The sequence below is a fragment of the Siphateles boraxobius genome, unplaced genomic scaffold, assembly GCF_051911475.1.
Source record: "Siphateles boraxobius isolate OS27281-9 unplaced genomic scaffold, OSU_SipBor_1 16, whole genome shotgun sequence".
Classification (NCBI taxonomy): domain Eukaryota; kingdom Metazoa; phylum Chordata; class Actinopteri; order Cypriniformes; family Leuciscidae; genus Siphateles; species Siphateles boraxobius.
The window spans coordinates 8,575,170-8,594,721 of record NW_027508766.1 but is presented as its reverse complement, the minus strand read 5'-3'; the positions used below and the strand labels follow the sequence as shown (position 1 = coordinate 8,594,721).

At 38.3% G+C, this 19,552-nt stretch overlaps 1 protein-coding gene across 7 annotated transcripts in view; it reads right to left on the bottom strand.

Moving 5' to 3' along the window:
- Positions 1–19,552, bottom strand: part of rhobtb4 (Rho related BTB domain containing 4) — a 65,614-nt gene continuing 46,062 nt past the window's right edge. For all 7 annotated transcript variants that reach the window (XM_077231494.1, XM_077231496.1, XM_077231497.1 and 4 more), the window contains 5 exons: positions 18,600–18,718; positions 10,349–10,499; positions 6,962–7,050; positions 6,643–6,748; positions 1–5,740 (listed from right to left, as the gene is read on the bottom strand). In XM_077231494.1, coding sequence (XP_077087609.1) covers positions 5,559–5,740; positions 6,643–6,748; positions 6,962–7,050; positions 10,349–10,499; positions 18,600–18,718 — 647 coding nt within the window. In that variant the 3' untranslated portion in view covers positions 1–5,558. The remainder of the gene's footprint in view (positions 5,741–6,642; positions 6,749–6,961; positions 7,051–10,348; positions 10,500–18,599; positions 18,719–19,552) is intronic.

Here is a 19,552-nt window from a genome sequence, read left to right as displayed (position 1 = left end):
TTCAAAGAGTTCAGTTAAGTTTTATTAAAAGCCAAGCAAACATTATAATACTGAAACAGATAACATTTTTTGCTCCATTTTGTACAAATCACAGTTGTTCAAAAATATTACAAACGATTCAGTGAAATGTTTTCTTCTTTCTTTTCTTTTCTTTTTTGCAACAGCAGCAAAAGCATTCTGATTTTGTATATTAAAAGCCCTTAGTAGTTTTTATGGTGTATGTGCATGTGTGTGTGTGTGTGTGTGTGTGTGTGTGCTTTTCTGGTTCAGAACAAGGACAATAATTACAGAATCAGAAACTTTTCGGTTTAGGACAGGAACAATAATTAATCAAACCAAGAAGTTAAAAAGAAAACCACAAAGTGCAAAACAGCTTTAAATAGTCACAGATTTGAAGGAGGAAGAGAGGTCAAGGGAAGGGTCAGCCGAACACCTATATACCTCACCTCAAGAAGACAATAAAAAATGTTAAGGACCACTTAGACAGTTCAACTCACCACACAATTGGAAAGAGAGACAGTGTCTGCCAAAGGGAATGCAAGTGCTCCACTTTAACTGACAGATGTTGTTCAGAGAAGTAATACAGCCCTTTTGTTGAAACCAAACACAGAAACAAGGGCTTGAAGTGGTCTCTGCCTATGACCTGAGGTCAGATTATTAATTTTACAAGCATTAAGATGTGGTTAACTGTTCCAGTTTAATACAAAATGTGAGTTTTCAGTAAAAAACAAAAACAAAACAAAAATCAGAGACAATCACTGCAATTACTGCTGTCTGGTATTAGTATGTTACAAAAATACACTCAAACCAAAATCCTATTCCAAAGAGCATATTGTGTAACATATCACATATCCCCCTGCCCTACATTAATTTATATTACCATTAGCTTTGTAAAAAACAAAAACAAAAAAGCTTCTGCCGACTGTAGAGGGCGCAAGTGTGCCTCTGACTTTAATATGCATGCGTTTACGTTCACTCTCATCCAAACCATTATATGATCTCTGCTCACAACAAGCACGATTCCCACTCACTCAGCACAACCAAAGAGGGATGAAAACACCCAAAATGTGTGTGTGTGTGTGTGTGTTTTTTTGGGGGGGGGGGGGGGGGGGGGGGGGGGGGTGTAAAGATATTTCACAGAACTCGAAGGACAGAGGGTATTGCTACATGCTGGCCACAGGCATGCAGAAGGAGCAATACAGTGGTCTGCTGGCTGTTCGCTGAAGTGTGTGTGTGTGTGTGTGTGTGTGTGTGTGTGTGTGTGTGTACTACAATTACCTTATTCAAAACTAAAGGCAGTGACCCCTCTTCAGAAAGAAGGTTTTTTTCAATTAAAGGCACGGTAACACAAGAATAGACCACAATCAAGCGCTCTCATTTTTCTTATAAACTACTGGGTTTCATTGCTGTACTGCTAATAAATAAACAGAACTACTGTATAATGTGTTGTTAATAATAAACATGATAAACATTTAGTCTAAATGATCTGTGAGAGTTATGGATGGACTTTTGCAAGTTTCTCTTTCATCAAGACAAAAGTGCATGATAATTCCTTATGAAAGCTACAGTTATTTATAATTACATACAAGGTTGCGCTTAGACCATTCCCATGCACATCTTACCTGTAAACGTGCACCGATAAATACTGTACAGTGTCACTCAGTCAAGACTATTGTTAAATTGAAAGTAAACAGACAAAGAACATTATCTGTATCAAATTTGAAGCTAAAGTGCATATTTAACAAGCAGTTATACTGTTAGCAGGGATCTTTCATTTAGTTAGCCACAGTATAGGGCCTGAACCAATCTCTCACTTCAAAGGCACAGTTCACCCAAAAAGCAAAATTCTGTCATGTCAGTCCAAACTTTTTTTTTCTGTGGAACACAAAATATATTTAGTTTTGTCAATACAATAAAGTTGAGTTGAGCTGTTCTGGATGTCACGGACTTTCATTATACAGACAAAACGGCTGAAACAGGAGGGTGAGTAAATGACAGAATTTGCATTTGGGCTGAACAATCCCTTTACAGGCAAATTAACCTTTTCTAATACTATTTATATGAAATCAACTAAACCTCTTAATTATTACAACAACAAAAAACCATACATCACATGTCCTCGAAGTCAAAGTTAACGAAGGCAGTTTTGATTAAAGCACAAGGTACAAAGACTTTGAGCAACTGACATAAAAATTGTATAACAAGTATGAGGGATCAAAACAGAACAAAATACGTAAGGAGCACCTTTAATGGAAGAAACCGTTCTATGCTACAAAATGTTTTAAAAAGCAAAATGTTTTAAAAAGCAACCGTTTAGAAACAGTCAATGCCATGCACATCAAAAGGCAGACAAAAGCAAGACGGGTGCAAAAGCAAATAGTCAAAGAACAAAAAAAGTGCTAACAAGCCCGAAATCACCACCGTAACGATGCTTTCAATCCCAATAAACATATCAATGTTTGTAGTGTTCTCGAAGCGCTCATCATCGCTGATGTTTTTTAACTTCAAGGGGCAGACAAAAAGCTGTGATCATAATTCATCGCAGAGCCAGTCTGCAAATACACAGTAAGGTCATACATTCATTGTTTTACTAATTATAACGCCTTTAGGCATAGTGGAATCTCTAAACATTCATTTACTTGTCTGCCCCAATAAATACAGCGTAAGTGGCGTTACTAGAAGGTTAACTAAGTAAACACAAAGTTTCTCGGGGGAACACAAAGATTTTGCGAGCGAACGCAACGTTTCCAAGGGGAACGCAAAACATTTGCGAGAGAATGCAAAAGCATTGCCAAATAATTCCTCCCCATCTCATTTTTTTTTCCTTCACCTCGCTCTTTAGGGGCTCTAGTAACGCCACTGGAACAACCTTTCAATCAACCAGTCAGATTTGAGGGACAAGTTTACAGTTTATGTCAGGTTTAGACTTACAGTACCACCAGGGTTAGGTGCTTCTACATCAGTGTTATTCACCTATCATTCCCCTCTGATTTTAAGGATAAGTTATGGATAGCGTTAGGACTATGTTTTTTGGATAGGAATGTTGTTCTAGGATCAACAATAGATGTTGATCTAGGAACATGTCTGTCTTGTCAAAATCACGGTGACCTTACTGGGATGAACTTATAATAGTTCCCTTACAGGTGAATGTCAAAACGATAGCATATAGATGGTAAGGCGACTGCTCTCTGTTTTCCCTCTTCTTTTGTAATTCATTTATTATTTGTGTGCAGATCGGCCTGTCTGAGCGCATTGGCTCTGCGTGTCTATTTTTGTAGCTGTTGATGATTTCAGCTCGTCTGGTGTGAAAAGCAGGGTGCAGCCTTGAGGAAGCAAAACCAGAAAGCCAGAAATAGAAAAAGAGTGGCATGGAAAACTGAAAATGTCTCTGATTTCTCATTCACTCCCAAAGTAGGTATTAATAACACTTTTGTTAAAAAGGCACGAAACAGGCAAAACAAACATGCTTCACCGAGAAATACTTGAATGTAGAAGGGAAAGTGTACCATGGTCATAGGCACTCATGTTTTCAGATGGAAGGGAGCCGAGACAGATTCTAGCAAACGGATGCTAATGACGCTTCACGGTGCACATCTGAAAGCAGGAACCAAACTGTCAGTTTAACCACAAAACATGTTTTCATGAAGAAAAAGCTTGACTTTTTTGTTAAGGGAAAAGGAAGGGTACACTTTTGATTTACAGCTTATGTCGGGATATTTTGTTAAGATTGTCAAAACAGGTAAACTTGTGTAAAGGGACGGTCACACTACACTTTCCGCTCCGTTCACTTCCAGTCGTACTGATGTGAATGCCGGAGACCGGAAATGCAAGGTAAAGCAAAGACGTTTTGCGTTTCACTGCTTCCCAAAATTCAAATTTGGTCTGACCTGCAAATTTGTATTGCGTGAATGCGTGTGAACAATCTCAGACGAATTAAGAGATCAAAAACTTTAAATCTGCTGGTTTGCGGCGTTGCATGAAAGTGGAGTAGATTATATTTTTACATTTTATATACGTTGAATTGAAGCGTGTGACATTTCAAAGCGGTTGTAGTGACAGAAGAATTTCAAACTCAAGTATGACCGTCCCTTAAAGAGATAATGTGTTAGTGGTTGAAAGCTGTGACATGAAGCAGGCTAATCCTGAGCACCGATTGTATCTGCATGTGTAAAGTGCAAAGTGAAGCGTCACATTGCAACGCATCAAACACTACAGGAAGTGGATCGATAGTTTTCTCCCTCAGTTTGGCCAACTTCAGAGGTAGAGGAGCAGAGGAATAACAGAGGGGAGCAGCGAAGGAATTAGAAACAGCGTAACTTAAAGACTTTTTATATTTTTTTTTCTACATTCTCGAGTGCCTAGGCCTCATGTTTTTTGCAGCGCAACATACTTTTTGGTTCGCCAATAGCCAAGAATGAATTAGTGCTACAAAAACTATTGTGTATTTCACAAGGATGTGAAGATTTGACCCAGAATTGACAAAAAAATAGTGGCTAATACTTTCTAAAGCAGGATAAACTCAGAAGGCATGGGCGCCCCCCAGTGGTGGAGGTGAAAGGCAAGCAAGTTGAAGAGCTTGCTAGTGGTCATTTCACAAAACTCATGAACAGAATGTCATCTAACAGCTGTGACTGTTAATACTCTCCTGGCAGTGGTAAAAATAGCCCTAATTTCTTAGTTTACTTGCTGTCAAGTTTTCATTTCAGCAGATTTTGGTAAGGCGTTTGTGTTTGAATGACTTGCCTGTCTGTCTTTGGTGCTGCCTTTTTGTGAGCGACAGAACTGAACTACCCACACTTTCTGTTCTATTACATGAACAAAGTTAGTGACAGGACAAGTGATCTGAAAAACAGTTCTTCAGTAGGCAACACAATATGGGGCTATAGAAGATCCAAAATGGTGAATTTTTTTACGGATAATGTAGGTGGGGGCAATTACCACCCCTTTATTTTAACAACCACAACAACAAAAATGTATATATCCCTGCCGCCATTTTAGTTGCTATACGTATTCAAAGCAAAGCTATGTTTCAGCTTGTAGGCATTTCACATGACGGTTTTCCCAGAAATAGGTCTCAAAGAGAAAAGCTCAACACAGCAGCACCATGCAGCATCCGTGTGCCCGGGCGCCAGCGCTCAGACGGTGTGCTGGTGTGAGTGTGTGCGTGCGTGTGTGTGGTCTTGTATAATAATAACAGTCTTAAGAGGCGAAAGCAAGTCACTGCAATGATGCTGTTCCCTATGTGATGCTCCGACAAGACCTGTTGCAATCGCACAGCAGAATACGTAACATTGAGAGTGAGAGTGATTTAAGACTTTCTTCAAGCCTTCTCTCGTTTAATGACACGCACGCTCTGAGCTCTTGTGGCCGGCATCCCGCTAAGGCCCGGCACGGGGAGGGAAGACAAAAGCTCAGAGGCAAAGAGGCCCCCTGCTTCCAGCAGTCGGGACGGACGCACTGAAGCAAAAACAGGGCTCCCCAGGCTTGGCTACATGCCTCTGGACTGAAATGAGGGTGAGGGGTATTGGGGGTTTGAATGGATGGATGGAGGCAGACCCTCAGGAAATGTGGGGTGCTGAAGAGGATGAATGTCTCCAGAAGCACCAGCCCCGTTTGGTGTGCTGCTTGCGTAGAATCTCTTCCTCGCGCTCTCGCTCTTTTTGAGAACGGAGGTAGCGGTCTTCCTCCTTCAGGAACCAAACAGGGGGCCAGCGATGCTTCTCAAAGTGTTTCTTATTTTCTGGAAGAACAAATGAGAAGATGACAATAATTTTCTTGTCCAGTATTTGTGTCTAAATATAAAAATATCTAAAGATCCTTGTAACAAGATACATTTACTTGAGATGAAACATAGATACTATGTGTTGTATAGCTAAGACATCATTTAGCTAGGTTTATGGTAGAAGTAAGAACTTTTTGCAAAAGGTGTAAAAAATTGTTTATTTTGTATAAATGTATTGTTTATTTGTTAGTTTATTTTTCTTATCCCAGTGACAACGTTTTTTATTCATATATATCTTATGTAATAAATATTCTGATATTTTATTTTGATAGGTTTACTCTGATACCGAAAAAGAAAATAATGTAGTGTACAGTATTTTTTTTTTTTTTTTAATATATACACTACAATACACTATACATACGCACCATATATATTTGGGCAAAAGTGTGGGTTGGTATTTGTTTTAATGTTTCTAAAAAATAGTCTCTTATGCTCACCAATATATTTATTTGATCAAAAATAATAAAAACAGTAATATTGTTAAATATTATTACAATTTAATATAACTTTTATTAGTTACACTAAGTGATGGCGAAGCTGAATTTTCAACATCATTACTAGTCTTCAGAGCCGCATGATCCTTCAGAAATCCTTTGAATATACTGATCTGGTGCTCAAGAAACATTTCTTATTATTCTCAACGATGAAAATGGTTGTGCTGCTTAATAGTTTTGTAGAAACTTTGATAATTTTTTCAGGTTTCTTTGATGAACAGAAGAGTTTTTTAAGTTTTTTGCATTACCATTATAAATGGCTTTACTGTCATTTTTGATTGATTTAATGTGTCCTTTCTGAATTTGTATTTATTTATACATAATATAAATCAAATAAATAAATAAATAAAAAATGTTGCCCCTTACCAGGAGACATAGTCTTCACGTCTTTAGGGAACTTGCGACAAACACGGTTGTAGTTGGTGCAGATGTGATGCAGACACCAGGCAGAGAGCTGTTTGGCATTGTGGAACTACAGCAGATAGAAAACGGAGTTGACAAATTGGCACAGTGGGATTTCTCTCAATGAGGCTCATTTGAAAAGCAAAGTGTGTTCATCCTTTGAACTAGAATAAAGTAGGCTGCTATGAATGAATGGTAATTCTGTAATGTGCTCCAATGGTTTATATTGCCACTTCACAACATACTAACAAAGGCTTTGTTTGTTCATCTTTATTAATGTTACCTGAGCCATCTCCAGATAGGCCAGCACATGTCCATCAATGTCCACCCCTTTAACGGACAACAGCAACAGATCGTCAATGGCATGTTGCTCTGTAGACCATGGCAAAACACCACAGAACAAGTGTTAATATGTCAGCCGTGAGGCTTAATGGTTAATAGTTTGACGGGGGAAAAATACTCCATAACAACAAAATCGTAAACAGTGAAACATTTTTCACCTTCAACTTTAACAAATAATGCATGCTATCCCTAGTGAAAAATAAATATACCAAAAAATATTTAAAATACATATACTAAGTATACTACAAATACATTTACATATTTATGTACTGAATATAAATACCCTGCAATTGTACTTTTAGTATACTAAATTGATATCCTTAAAGGTGGGATCAATAGTTTTTGAAATATGCTATTTGGATGTTAGTCGGTCCGACACAACAACAAACGTGTCAGCCAATCAGCATTAATGGGCGTATGACGGTGGAGGAGAGAGAGAACGATCAAGAGGGAGATTTGAACTGAAGAAAGACACAAGAAAGAAAAAGAGATGAGACACAATACTAAAGAGAAAAGCTCAGAAGAAATCCCTTAAAAATACAGGGTTATGTCTGGTCAAGAGCTTTTAATATTAGAAACGCTGTCCAGCGCTGGTGTCAGTGTGTGTCTGGAGCTGCTGTACTGTTGGCAACTCACAACAAACTCTTGTTTGTAATTACTATTGTGCACTGTATGTTCATTTTTTGCGCTTCCTTGTCATTCGTTCATTATGCTCTTTATTTTTCATGAAGCATTATTCTGTTGCGCTTCTGTGCGGTATTTAGCGTCATTGTTAGTGCACTCGACTCACTTACAGGGGATCGGGGTTCGAGATCGACTTGGAGCAGGGCTGGTATGACTGGATTATGAGTTTTGGAGGCGGAGCAATGAAGAAGGGGTGTGTTTGTTTGGGTTGATATCAACATTGGCCAACAGCATATTTCAAAAACTACTGATCCAACCTTTAAAGTCAGCTAAATCTGAACTACTAATTTTGTACGTAATGCACTTAAGTTAGTTGGACCTCGGCACTATTTCCGGATAACTAAAGTATATTTGAACTATTGCAAGTATACTTTAGGTACAATTTAAATATCTTGCATTTAAAGAATGATATTATACAGAGATCATACTATCCTTACTAATAGTGATATTAAAACATATATCCGGCTTAATATTAATAAATGTGCATTGTGCAATAAAGAAGTACTCCAAAAAAAGTTAAATTATAATATTTATATCACCAAGTCTCAAGAGATATGTCAGTAAATATGTTAATGGATTTGTAGTATACAGTTCATAAATATTATCTGCAGCTAAACAATATCTAGTGAAAAAAAAAACTATACCAAAATGTATTTAAATTTTTTTTTTTCATATGAGGTACAGTCGTGGTCAGAATTAATGGCACCCCTGGTAAATATGATCAAAAATGGCTTTAAAAAATAAATCTGCGTTGTTTATCCTCTTGATCTTTCGTTCATAAAAAAACTTTCATTGAGGTAAAATAATTGAAAGTTGGGAGGGGGGGGGGGGGGGGGGGTAATGTGGGGAATCACATTATGAAATAAATGTTTTTCTCCAAAACACATTGGCCACAAATATTGGCTCCCGATTATTAAATACATTTTGCAACCTCCTTTTGCCAAGATAACAGCTCTGAGTTTTCTCCTATAATGCCTGATGAGTTCGGAGAACAACTGACTAGAGACCAGAGACCATTCCTCCATACAGAATCTCCATACCATATCCTTCAGATTCACAAGTTCATGTTGGTGCTTCTTCTCTTCAGTTCACTCCAATCATTTTCTTTAGGGTTCAGGTCAGGGAACTGGGACGGTCATGGCAGAAGCTTCATTTTGTGCCCCGTAACACATTTTTGTGTTGATTTTGAGTTTGTTTTGGATCATTGTCCTGATGGAAGATCCAACCACGGCCCATTATAAGATTTCTTGCAGAAGCCGTCAGGTTTTGATTTTTTATCTGTTGATATTTGATAGAATTCACAATGACTTTTATCTGAACAAGATGTCCAGGACCTCCAGCAGAAAAATATGCCCACAACATTAAAGATCCAACGGTATATTAAATTGTAGACATGAGGTACTTTTTATCCTTGTGTGCACCAAACCCATCTAGCGTGTTTGCTGCCAAAAAGCTCTTTTTTGTTTGTTTCATGTGACCACAGGACCCTGTGCCATTTGAAGTACCAGTCGTGTCTGACAACTGTATTTGCTGGAGTTTGTTTTTGGATGAGCGAGAAGGATTTTTCTTGAAACCCTCCCAAACAACATGTGGTGATGTAGGGGTTGTTTGATTTTTTTTTTTTTCTTGGTAGGCTTCTTTCCCCAAGACTTAACTAATCTCTGCAATTCTCCATCTATGATCCTTGAAGAGTCTTTGGCCACTCAATGTTTCCCTCTCGCCATGCATTAAGACAATACAGACACACGTCCTCTTCCTGGCAGATTCGTAACATCTTTAGTTGATTAGAACTTCTTAATTATTGCCCTGATGGTCAAAATGGGGATTTTCAATTCTTGGGTTTTTTTCACTAGGTATTGTTTAGCTGTAGATAATATTTATTATTTTTATTTATTCACTTTTTCAAGTTTAAATGTTATAATTTTAATATTAACCAGCATGTTAGTGTTTGACAAACAACAGAATCATGTATTTGCAAATTCATGCTCAAAGAGTTGTGTGAAAAAAAAAAAAAGATTTTTTCCTCCCCAGGCCCATTAACCACTAGCCTGGTCCCACCAGACTCTCGTACATTTCATTTGTACATAAAGTCTGGCACCGCTCCATTGACAAGCGTTAACTTCCTTGTAGGCGGGTACTCTATTGAAGTCTAAAACTATTGGATCTGCCCAGAGTCACTCTAGATCTGCCATAACCAATCGCTAACGTTTGGTCGTGACGTATGTCATGTCGAATCCCGTGGGGAGGAGGGCCACAACATCATTGCCACCAACAAAACTAAGCAAAGATTGTTCTTGCTCCGGCTTTAACTTCTTGATATTCGGCAGCGTTGCCAGAACGGACCGAATGACTTCACTCGCATCTTTCTCCGCTGCATTCACTGAACTACAACTCAAAATAACGCACGACATCAACGCATTCGTTCTCAGCCACTCCCTCTGTTTGCTGATTGGCCCGGTAAAAAATTGACCGGAGAAAATCAAAGACTACAGCACAATCCCAGGCGTAGTACTGAAGGAAAATGAAAATTGAGCGGAAGTACGTAAGAGGGCAGAGCCAGGCTAATTAACCACAGCATTATACAGTGTTTTTTCAAGGTACACTGTCTGCCTTCAGGTAAACATAGAGCCATTACCAAACCTACCTGTTAGAGCTACAAGGCGGGGAAGACAGAGGCGGTTAGCGAGTATTATGAGGTCAATTGGCTCCAGTTCAGGGCAAGGTATCAATACACCACAGTAGAGAAACTCCAGAACGGCTCTCATACAGGCACAACTGGTGTTGGGGATTGACACCTGAAAATAGAAAGAAAGAAAAAAAAAGTGTGGGTTAGCAAAAAAAACACCCTAAATATTTCAAGTTCACGGATATTAACAAAAGCCCACGTTGAGAAAAGTTTGTGAGAACAGATTTCTATAACCCACGCTGAGGGATGTTTATTCATAGCTCATCTCCAGGACATGGAAACTCGGGAAGCAGATTGATCCAGGGATGAAACAATCTGCTCCAAACCTCTCCCCTATTGAGACCTGCATGGTCCTGGCTGCTGACCATTAGAGGAGGCCTTCTTGTTGATATGGCAGGACCCGGAGTGGCCAAAAAAGCAGTTAGAAAGGGATGTATTTGTCCAGGAAGGCTAGTGGAGGAAAGGGCCTGGGAGAGCGATAGAAGGGCGAGGGCAACGGCCTCCACAAGGGGTCTTTCATCCTTCAGGAGATTAAAGCACTGTGTGAAACCGTTGACAGTCTCAGCTTAAAGCTGTGGAAAAATAACTCTGTGGGCTTGTCGCTACGGGAAACCTGGCCTCTGCATAAACAAGAGCCAACAAACCAGCCTACAGGAGAGACTGTCATCATATACGTAAACTGTGAACACAGGATATGCTTTACAGAAAAAATATGCAACATTCAGTAAGTTTCTCTATTCTGATATGGCAAATTTTGCCATCATATTTAAAATAGCCACTTGGTGCACCAATTTAAATTTAATTTATGGTGTTTCATTATCACTTAATTTTTTTTTTAAATGACTGTATTATTCTGCTTTTAGTGAATGGATGTACATCATGTTAGTACAAGCACACACTACCTTTCAAAAGTTTGAGGTTAGTGAGATTTTTCTTCGAACTTTTATTCAACAAAGACACATTAAATTGATCAAAAGTTTTCATTATAATTTAAAATAAATGCTGTTCTTTCAATTTATAAAGTAATCCTGAAAAAAGTTTCACGATTTTCACAAAAATATTAAGCAGCACAGCTGTTTTCAAAAACTGTTTTAATAATAATAAATGTTTCTTGAGCAGCAAAGCAGCATATTAGTATGATTTCTGAAGGATCATGTGACACTGAAGACTCGAGTAACGATGCTGAATATTCAGCTTTGTCCTCACAGGAATAAATAACATTTTAAAACATTAAAATAGAAAATAGCTAATAGCTAATTATATTTAATTATATTATTATAATATAACATTTCCCAATTATTATTGTTTTGACTTTATTTTTGATCAAATTAAAGAGACTTCTTTCAATTTTTTTTTTAAAAATCTTACTGACCCAAACTTTTGAACAGCACTGCATTTCAAAAATGTAAATCTCTATTGTGGGACCACTTTGCTCATCCTTCATAGAAAGTTGCAATTTTGGTGCCATTGGTCTATTATGGTAGATTTGGGGGCATAAATAACACTGGTGAGTTCCCTGGAGGCAACATGACATAATTTCCCACATCCAACACCATTCATAACCAAAATCACATACACCAAAAAGAGTAGAGAGCAAAAAGGCATGCTTATTCTTTCAGCTCCAAGGAACAGGCGAGGAATTAAGGGAGAGCTTTCAGCAGGGACACAAAGAGGAAAGTGCCGGGCCTATGAATCAATCCATGGCAACCTTCTCCTAATGCTGTCGTCATGCTCAGACTAAGCAGTTGTTCCTCTGTGAATTAGGACAGGATGGAGTGGATTTAATTGCCTCTGCAGTTACCCTGTTTGAGGACTGAACACTTATATGGCGCAGATGTTTTTAGCAACCTGGAAACCACTGGCACTTGTGTAGGGTTTGTCCTCTAAAAATAGTGCTCAACATGAGTAACATTTTAATGCTTCAAATAACATGTACATCCAATTAGGAAATGACAACATGTGTCCACTTACTCTAAACGTTTCAGTCTACCACTTTTGACTAAGAATAGATCGAAATTTTATTTTGTACCACAAGCCATAAAAGCTTTAAATCACCCAAAATAAGCTAGATGTCCGGCTGGTCTGGTCAGACCCAAGGGAGTATAGTGTACTGTTTTGTATTTTATTGTTGGTGTCATATGTCTATGTCTGATGTCATGTCATTAAGTGCCTGCGACTGTGCCGCAAATCCAATTGCCCCACGGGGAAAATAAAATCTATTACTACTCTTACTACTCTAAACTGCACTGAGTTGTGAATTAAACAAGAACAAGTGCAAGACTCAAAATGCATCAAACCACAACTGTCAAAACAAAATCTGTACTGCTTCCGCCTCGTGAGTAGGAGTTAGTGGGAACGGCGGCTGTAAGCGACACAGATTCTATAGGTCAGAGATGGTACATTGGGGGGTAACAAGATGACACTCAGCGATACTTCAGAAGCCTAGGGGTGCCCTTCACCTGTCTGTCTCAAAGCCAATTAACAGAATGTCAGTGTGAATATGACCTCTCATTATGGCTAAAGGGCAGACTTAAAAGAGACACAGTAGGCAACTTCCTGTAAAAAGATAACAATGGTGCTATAAACAAACTCTATAGATTTTGCAGACACAGGTGTAGGGGGGCACAGTACTGTATAAAAACACCAATATCAGTTATCAGATTATACGATTTTAACACTAGTAATATAATAAGACTGTTAAAGATGCATTCAGTAGTTCGGGGCCAATTTAAAAGGTTTGACACATTAAGAAATATATTGTGTTGTGTAATTGTGTACACTCACATGAGACTATTCTCATAATAGAGTTCTATAAAATGTGCTTTAATTATATATGGTGCGGGTCCCCCTCTTAGTGTATTTCGTCATGTTAAAAATGACACGATCTGCGATGTTTCACTATAAAGGACCCTCACTGGCTTATCGGCTGCCACCTCTGTAGACACGCTAGTAGCATAGCATAGTTTGGTGACGCGAAGAGTGAAAATTAGACATTGAAATGCACGCATTCTTTCTTTACCAGCTTTCTCAACCAAACTATAGCATACACACTGATACGTATACACCAGGTGAAAAGATTTTATGATGCTGAAAATGCCCAAGAAGTTGCTTCTTTTTTGTTGGACAGATAAGGGAATGAATTATTGTGGACCTCTCTAAAACTAAGTGTAATTTACACAAAACACAGTGATGATCCATGTCAATATATGGCAGTGCAGCATCTAACAGTGTGGTATAGGTATTTTAAGTAGAAGAACAGCAATGTTAATGTTTGCTAAATAACTAACTGAATGCACCCTTAAATGTAATCTTTAGCAAATTGCAAAATGAACGTCCATTCTTCATGCTGTACTTGATAATGTGATGCCTAAATTCACTAGTTTTTAGCGTTTATTTTCAACTGATTTTAGCATGCAATTTACATGATATTGTGATATTAAAATGAATAGTCAGTTTAATTGGTTCCTTGGAAGAAGCATAGAAGCTACCTTGAGAAGAAAAAGAGGTCAAGACCCAGGGCAATGTGTGTTACAGAGGAAGTGGTCACCTATCAAAATCAACCAGACTCCTTCTCATCAACTAAAACCAGCAGTGCCTGAAACCACAGTCTCCACCTTCATTGTCTACATTTTCACTCCGTCTTTCTCACGGGGAAAATGTGACATCGTCTCACATTTGAGCTTCCGCTCGGGCTTGTGCTAATCACACTCAGAAGTATGATATTGCTGAAAGAATTCTGACACCTGAGCGTTTCCCATATGTTCAGACACTTCCTGCCTTAAAAAGCAGCATGTTCAAAATAGAGAACAGTTCCTGAGACTCACATTGAGTTTCATGTAATGTCAACATACAACATAAAATACCTATAAATAACATTCAGATGCAGAAGCAGTGCAGAAGTTGAGTGGATTGTTAAAGTTGTCTTCAGTAATACCTATTCGCTGCCTAACCTCAAAAACCTTGAGACATATTTCTGAGCAGGGACTAGAATAGGTCATGTTCAGTTAGTTTTGGTTTTCACTCGCCACCCATCAGTCATCATGGACACTAACACTCATCTTCACAGCTGTTCGTCTTTAAGTTAATCATCTCCGTGTATTTAAGTTCCTGCTTGTGTTCAGTTCTTTGTTCGTGTTATGTTTGCACGCTGTTTCGCACGTTGGCTATTTTCTTTGTATGCATCTAATAAACCTTGTATTACCTCCATTATTGTCTTCCTTGGTAGATCATTCAAGGACAACTTTTGACTCTGTGCGTCACAAACTGAGGCGTTACAATAATATGCAGCTATACACAAGAAACATTTGAGCACAGACTCTGAAAAATCCACTTACGGGTGAACGATCAGGCTTTACACAACTGAATGACACTTTCTAAATATTTGCCACCCCGAGGTCTTGCAAGGGCTTTAAATCTGGTTATACAACATCTTCTGTACCGGCTGCCGTGCAGACAGTGTCAAGGGCTCCCTCTATTCAAAACCTCATTCTAAAAATAGTACAGTGTTCACTACAGCCAGTCGCTACACTGCCAATGTGCCAGACCAAAGGAGACGAGGAGAGAAGTCATTCGGCTGCTCTTTGCCTCACATCATTACTGTAATGTATGGAACAGGCTTAATTTTTTAATCAGGCTCAATTTGCTCCTAATGAGATCTCTAATCAAAACATACCAAAACCGCTTGAATTAAATGTGCACTGAGCACAAATAATAGACAAAATAGAAATAACGCTACCTCAAAGTTAGCTACTGTATTAACAAATGGAACATATACAGTAGATGCTATTTCAGTGTCAACCAAAATAAACATCAAAGAGACAAATTAAAAGAGACACTCCATACAAAAATTAATTCTGTCATCATTCAGTCACCGTTATGCCATCCCAGATGTCCCATCTCTGTAAGTCCATATAATGCAAGCGAATGAAACCCTCAAAGTTGAAATATCAAAAACCACACAAATATTTTGCATGTTTTTGAAGTGTCAAGGAATCTATCCACTTGCATGGACTCGCAGAGATGGGTTATTTTTCTAAAAATAATTTTGTATTTATCTGAAGAAAGAAAATCATAAACATCTGTGACGGCATGAGAATGAGTAAATGATGAGATAATTTTCATTTTTGGGGGTAGTTTCCCATTAAAATCAAACTCTATTATACTCCTTAAAATACAACGATTGACCAAAGAGCATGTCAAGCTTGTCAAAACAGAACCAAGTTTACTTGTCTCTGGCCACCTTGTGTTTCTCTCTATGGGACATACTCTCAGACAATGCTGTCAGAACAGAAAAGCAGACAGCATCCTATTTCCCACATCAGTTTGTACTCGTGCTGTAAATCTAGCTCCCTGTAATGCTTGTAATGTTATACAGGGCGATCCTATTCACCGGCAGGCCTGGACAATTATAACCCAGCCTCTTGTCTCTCTACCTCGGGTGTTGGTCAGCTTGGTTCTGAGTTCTTGCCCTAAGAGAGCTTGTCTTTCTAGAACTTGAGCTGACAGTCGGTAGCCCAAGGAAATCAGAGAGCGTGCACGGGATAGACCTGGATAGAGTGTGCGGGTGAGATCTGCCTCAGAAAGGAATACAGCGAACCTTTGACACCCAATTTAATAGTTTTGGATGAAAAATACATGAGCTAAATTTATGCCAAGCAGAAACTGTGTCAGAATAATTCCATAGAAAACAAGTGTAAATTTATCAAAAACTGTGTGGAACGGTTATCATCTGTTAATTTGACTTGAAATGAATTTAAACATTGCTGAAAAATACCCCTTAGAGTCCAATTTACTAAGAAACACAGACTAAAACTTCCTTTACACTTGATGATGCTGAGGAAGTGACTCTGCCTGTAATTCAGGAAGTGCCCAGTTTAACAGACTTCCTGTTACTGCAAACTATGCAATGTACCGAAACACACACAAAGATATGAGCTTGTTTTGGAAAGAGATTTTGCATAATCTAAAGAGATAGTATCTCATGGATCATATCTTGATGGAGCCCCGCACATAACATGCGGACAAAAATATATATTGTGACCACAAATTAAGAATTGTTCTCTTGTTTTAGTCAATCATGGCCATGAATTAAGAATTTGTTCCCTCGTTTTAGTAAATCATGGCCACATTGAACTAATTCGTTACTTCGTTATGATTTAACTAAAACAAGGGAACGTGGCCATGATTTAGTAAAACGAGGGAACAAATTAGTATATCGTGCGCACGATTTACTTAAAACGAAGGAACGAATTAGTAAAAATATAAGTCGTGGGAATGAATTGGTAATTCGTGGCCATGATATACTTTTTTTTTCACATATCATATGCAGGGCTCCGTACATATCACATGAAAAGGATATAAGCAAAATACAGATGGAAAAAAAAGTACCTGATCCACCTTGTCAAGGAAAATTTGTCTACCATTTACTCTCTAGACCTTTTGATTTGGAAACTTATATTCACTACAGTTCAATAGTATGTTTTTTTTAAGGAATTAATACTTTTATTTAGCAAGAACACATTAAATTGGAGAGTTAAGACATTTAATGTTAAAAAAGATTCCTATGTTATATAAATGCTGTTCTTTTCAACTTCCGATTCAACAAAGAATCCTGAAAATGTTTCCACAAAAATATAAAGCAGCATCATTTTTTCATTTTCAAGATATGTTTCTTGGGCACCAAATCAGCATATTACAATGATTTCTGACACTGCAGACTAGAGAAATGGCTGCTGAAAATTCAGCTTTACCATCAGAGTGATAAATTACATTTTAAAATATATTAAAATAAAAAGTTGTTATTTTAAATGACAAAAATATTTCATAATATTAATGTTTTTACTCTATTTTAGATTTCATTCTTTCTCAAAAGGAAACTCATATAGCGATTTAAAAAAAAATGTTTTAGAGTAAAACAATTACAACTAATGCCAACCTATAATAATATGACTCTGCCATAATGTCAAAACTAGACCAACTCCTAAAGTTGGTCTACAACCTCAATCACAGCAAATAAATCTTTCTAGACCCCTTCTAGTTTCCCTCTTTTGAATACAAGAGAGCAGACAGAAAGCAGATATATCTCAGCGTGTGTTCCCGCTGGCACAGGACCTCCTCTCAGTCTGGGCATCAGTTTGCCTGGAGCACATTCCTCAGAGGCCTGTTTAGACCTGCGGGGCTGTTAATTCATCCATATGGATGAGATGGTCTCCTGTCGCAGCTGCATCAATGTGGGTCAGGCTGTCATAGAGGTGGCCTAGTTTTAACTACCTGTGCCACTTTTTTAGTGGGATCTGTCAGAGCTCCAGGGTAGGAAGGATCAAGGTGACTGAGTCTAATCATTATTTTGTGGGTCCATAAATTTAGGCGAAACTAAAAATGTGAAAAAGTTGTAGCCAATTTTCTGTTGAGATTAAATCAAACCCATTCGACAGAATACTGATGCCAAAAATACCGGTAAACTAGTCGATACTACCACAGTGTCTACACTGGACATGACAATTGTCAGGGATAAAACGACCGTTCCAAATCTATTTGTTATTCGTATGAGAAGCATTACGAGCGTTAGGCGTAAGTCAGAAATAGGGACATCCGTTTCAGGGATTTGTTGTGTTGTGTTGCATCCAGTGTAGACAGCATCAGTAATTATAATGGGTTCTATTTGCTTTTGTCGTATCGCGTCGCTCGCATCTAGTGTAGACAAGGTGTGAGAATAAAAAAAATGTAAAAATACCTACCACAAGTGTATTTGTATTACTGTACAGGTAGATTTAATTTTAACCGAAGTTTAAAAGTGAAACAAAATCTTTGAGTGCAGTAAGACAAAATACACTTCTTGCAGGCCAATCACATTTTAGCACGAAATTTCAGCAAAATTTTGTACAAAAAAAATTAATTGTGAGGCAATGCATAAAAAATGGTCAATAGCGTAGAGATGCATGAAGGTCACTTTCAAACCAAGCAGCTTCCTATTGGTCACGTGCCAAAGTTTAGTGGAAATATTTCCACCCGAAGTCCATCAGGTAAAATAATAATTCCCCACAAAATTTCGCCAAGCAACAGTAAATGAGACCACATCTTTAATACTTATGCAGTTTTTCTTCTCAGATAAATCTTCATTTAAGCATATCAGTATTTGTCTATGACCTTAGCATAGATAGCGCAATGATCCTGATTTAATCAAATATGAATCACTAAAATCTCTGCTCACCTCCTCAATATAGCTCTCCAAGAAGGATCCACGAAACATGGCTGCCATCCAATCACAGCTTGAGATGAGCAGTGGCTTGTGGGCTGGCAGATATCCGTCATCTAATCGAAACACCACATCTAAAACCAGGAGGAAAAGAGCACACATCTCGGCGTGTGTCACAGAGTCGAGGCTACAGAGGGGGAGACAGGTGGACGGACGAACACAAAGAGACAGACGAGAAGACAAATAGACACACAGACCGATAATAAATAGACAGATTGACAAGGCTAAGGATAAGAAGACAGAAAAAGTGAAGGGAAGGACAGACCATATAGGGGGCGAATTTATTTTAGCAGCGAATCCTTTAGAGACTATCATGGATGACTCCACATGTTCACTGTTGCTCACTAAATACGTTAAACAACAGATTATGTTGGAAGGTTGTTTAGCATTATGCTGCGGGTATCAGAAGGGCATGATGGGAAAACTGCACCTAATTAAATTCAACGCTGATTTTGACTCTGACGGGGAAAGCAAATAAATCTCTAACGATTTGGTTTCTAATCTTCAGCATACCCTTATGCTGGGGACACACTTAATGACTAGCTGAAACATTCTAAGACTGAACCGAACACACTTACAGACTGTTTCCAACAACTGGAGCAGATTTTAAACAGTGACTGTGAACACAGACTGAACGCAACTGTCTCTGACTCTGTGCGTTTGGGTATGATCAGTCGTAAGTATCAAATTACATTCATAATCGGCCTTACAGTCGGCTTTAGGAAGTGTACAAGTAGTCCTCTGGCCAAAATGGAGATGAAAAACATTCAGGTTTTCAAACACGAGAGAAACACCTTCAGGGTTGAGTAATTAGATTACGACAATTGCAGAGGATGCAGTGAAATAAACAGGTGTAAGTGGAGAGTACAGGAGTGTTGAGGTTATATATTAAAAGGTTAAATATGACA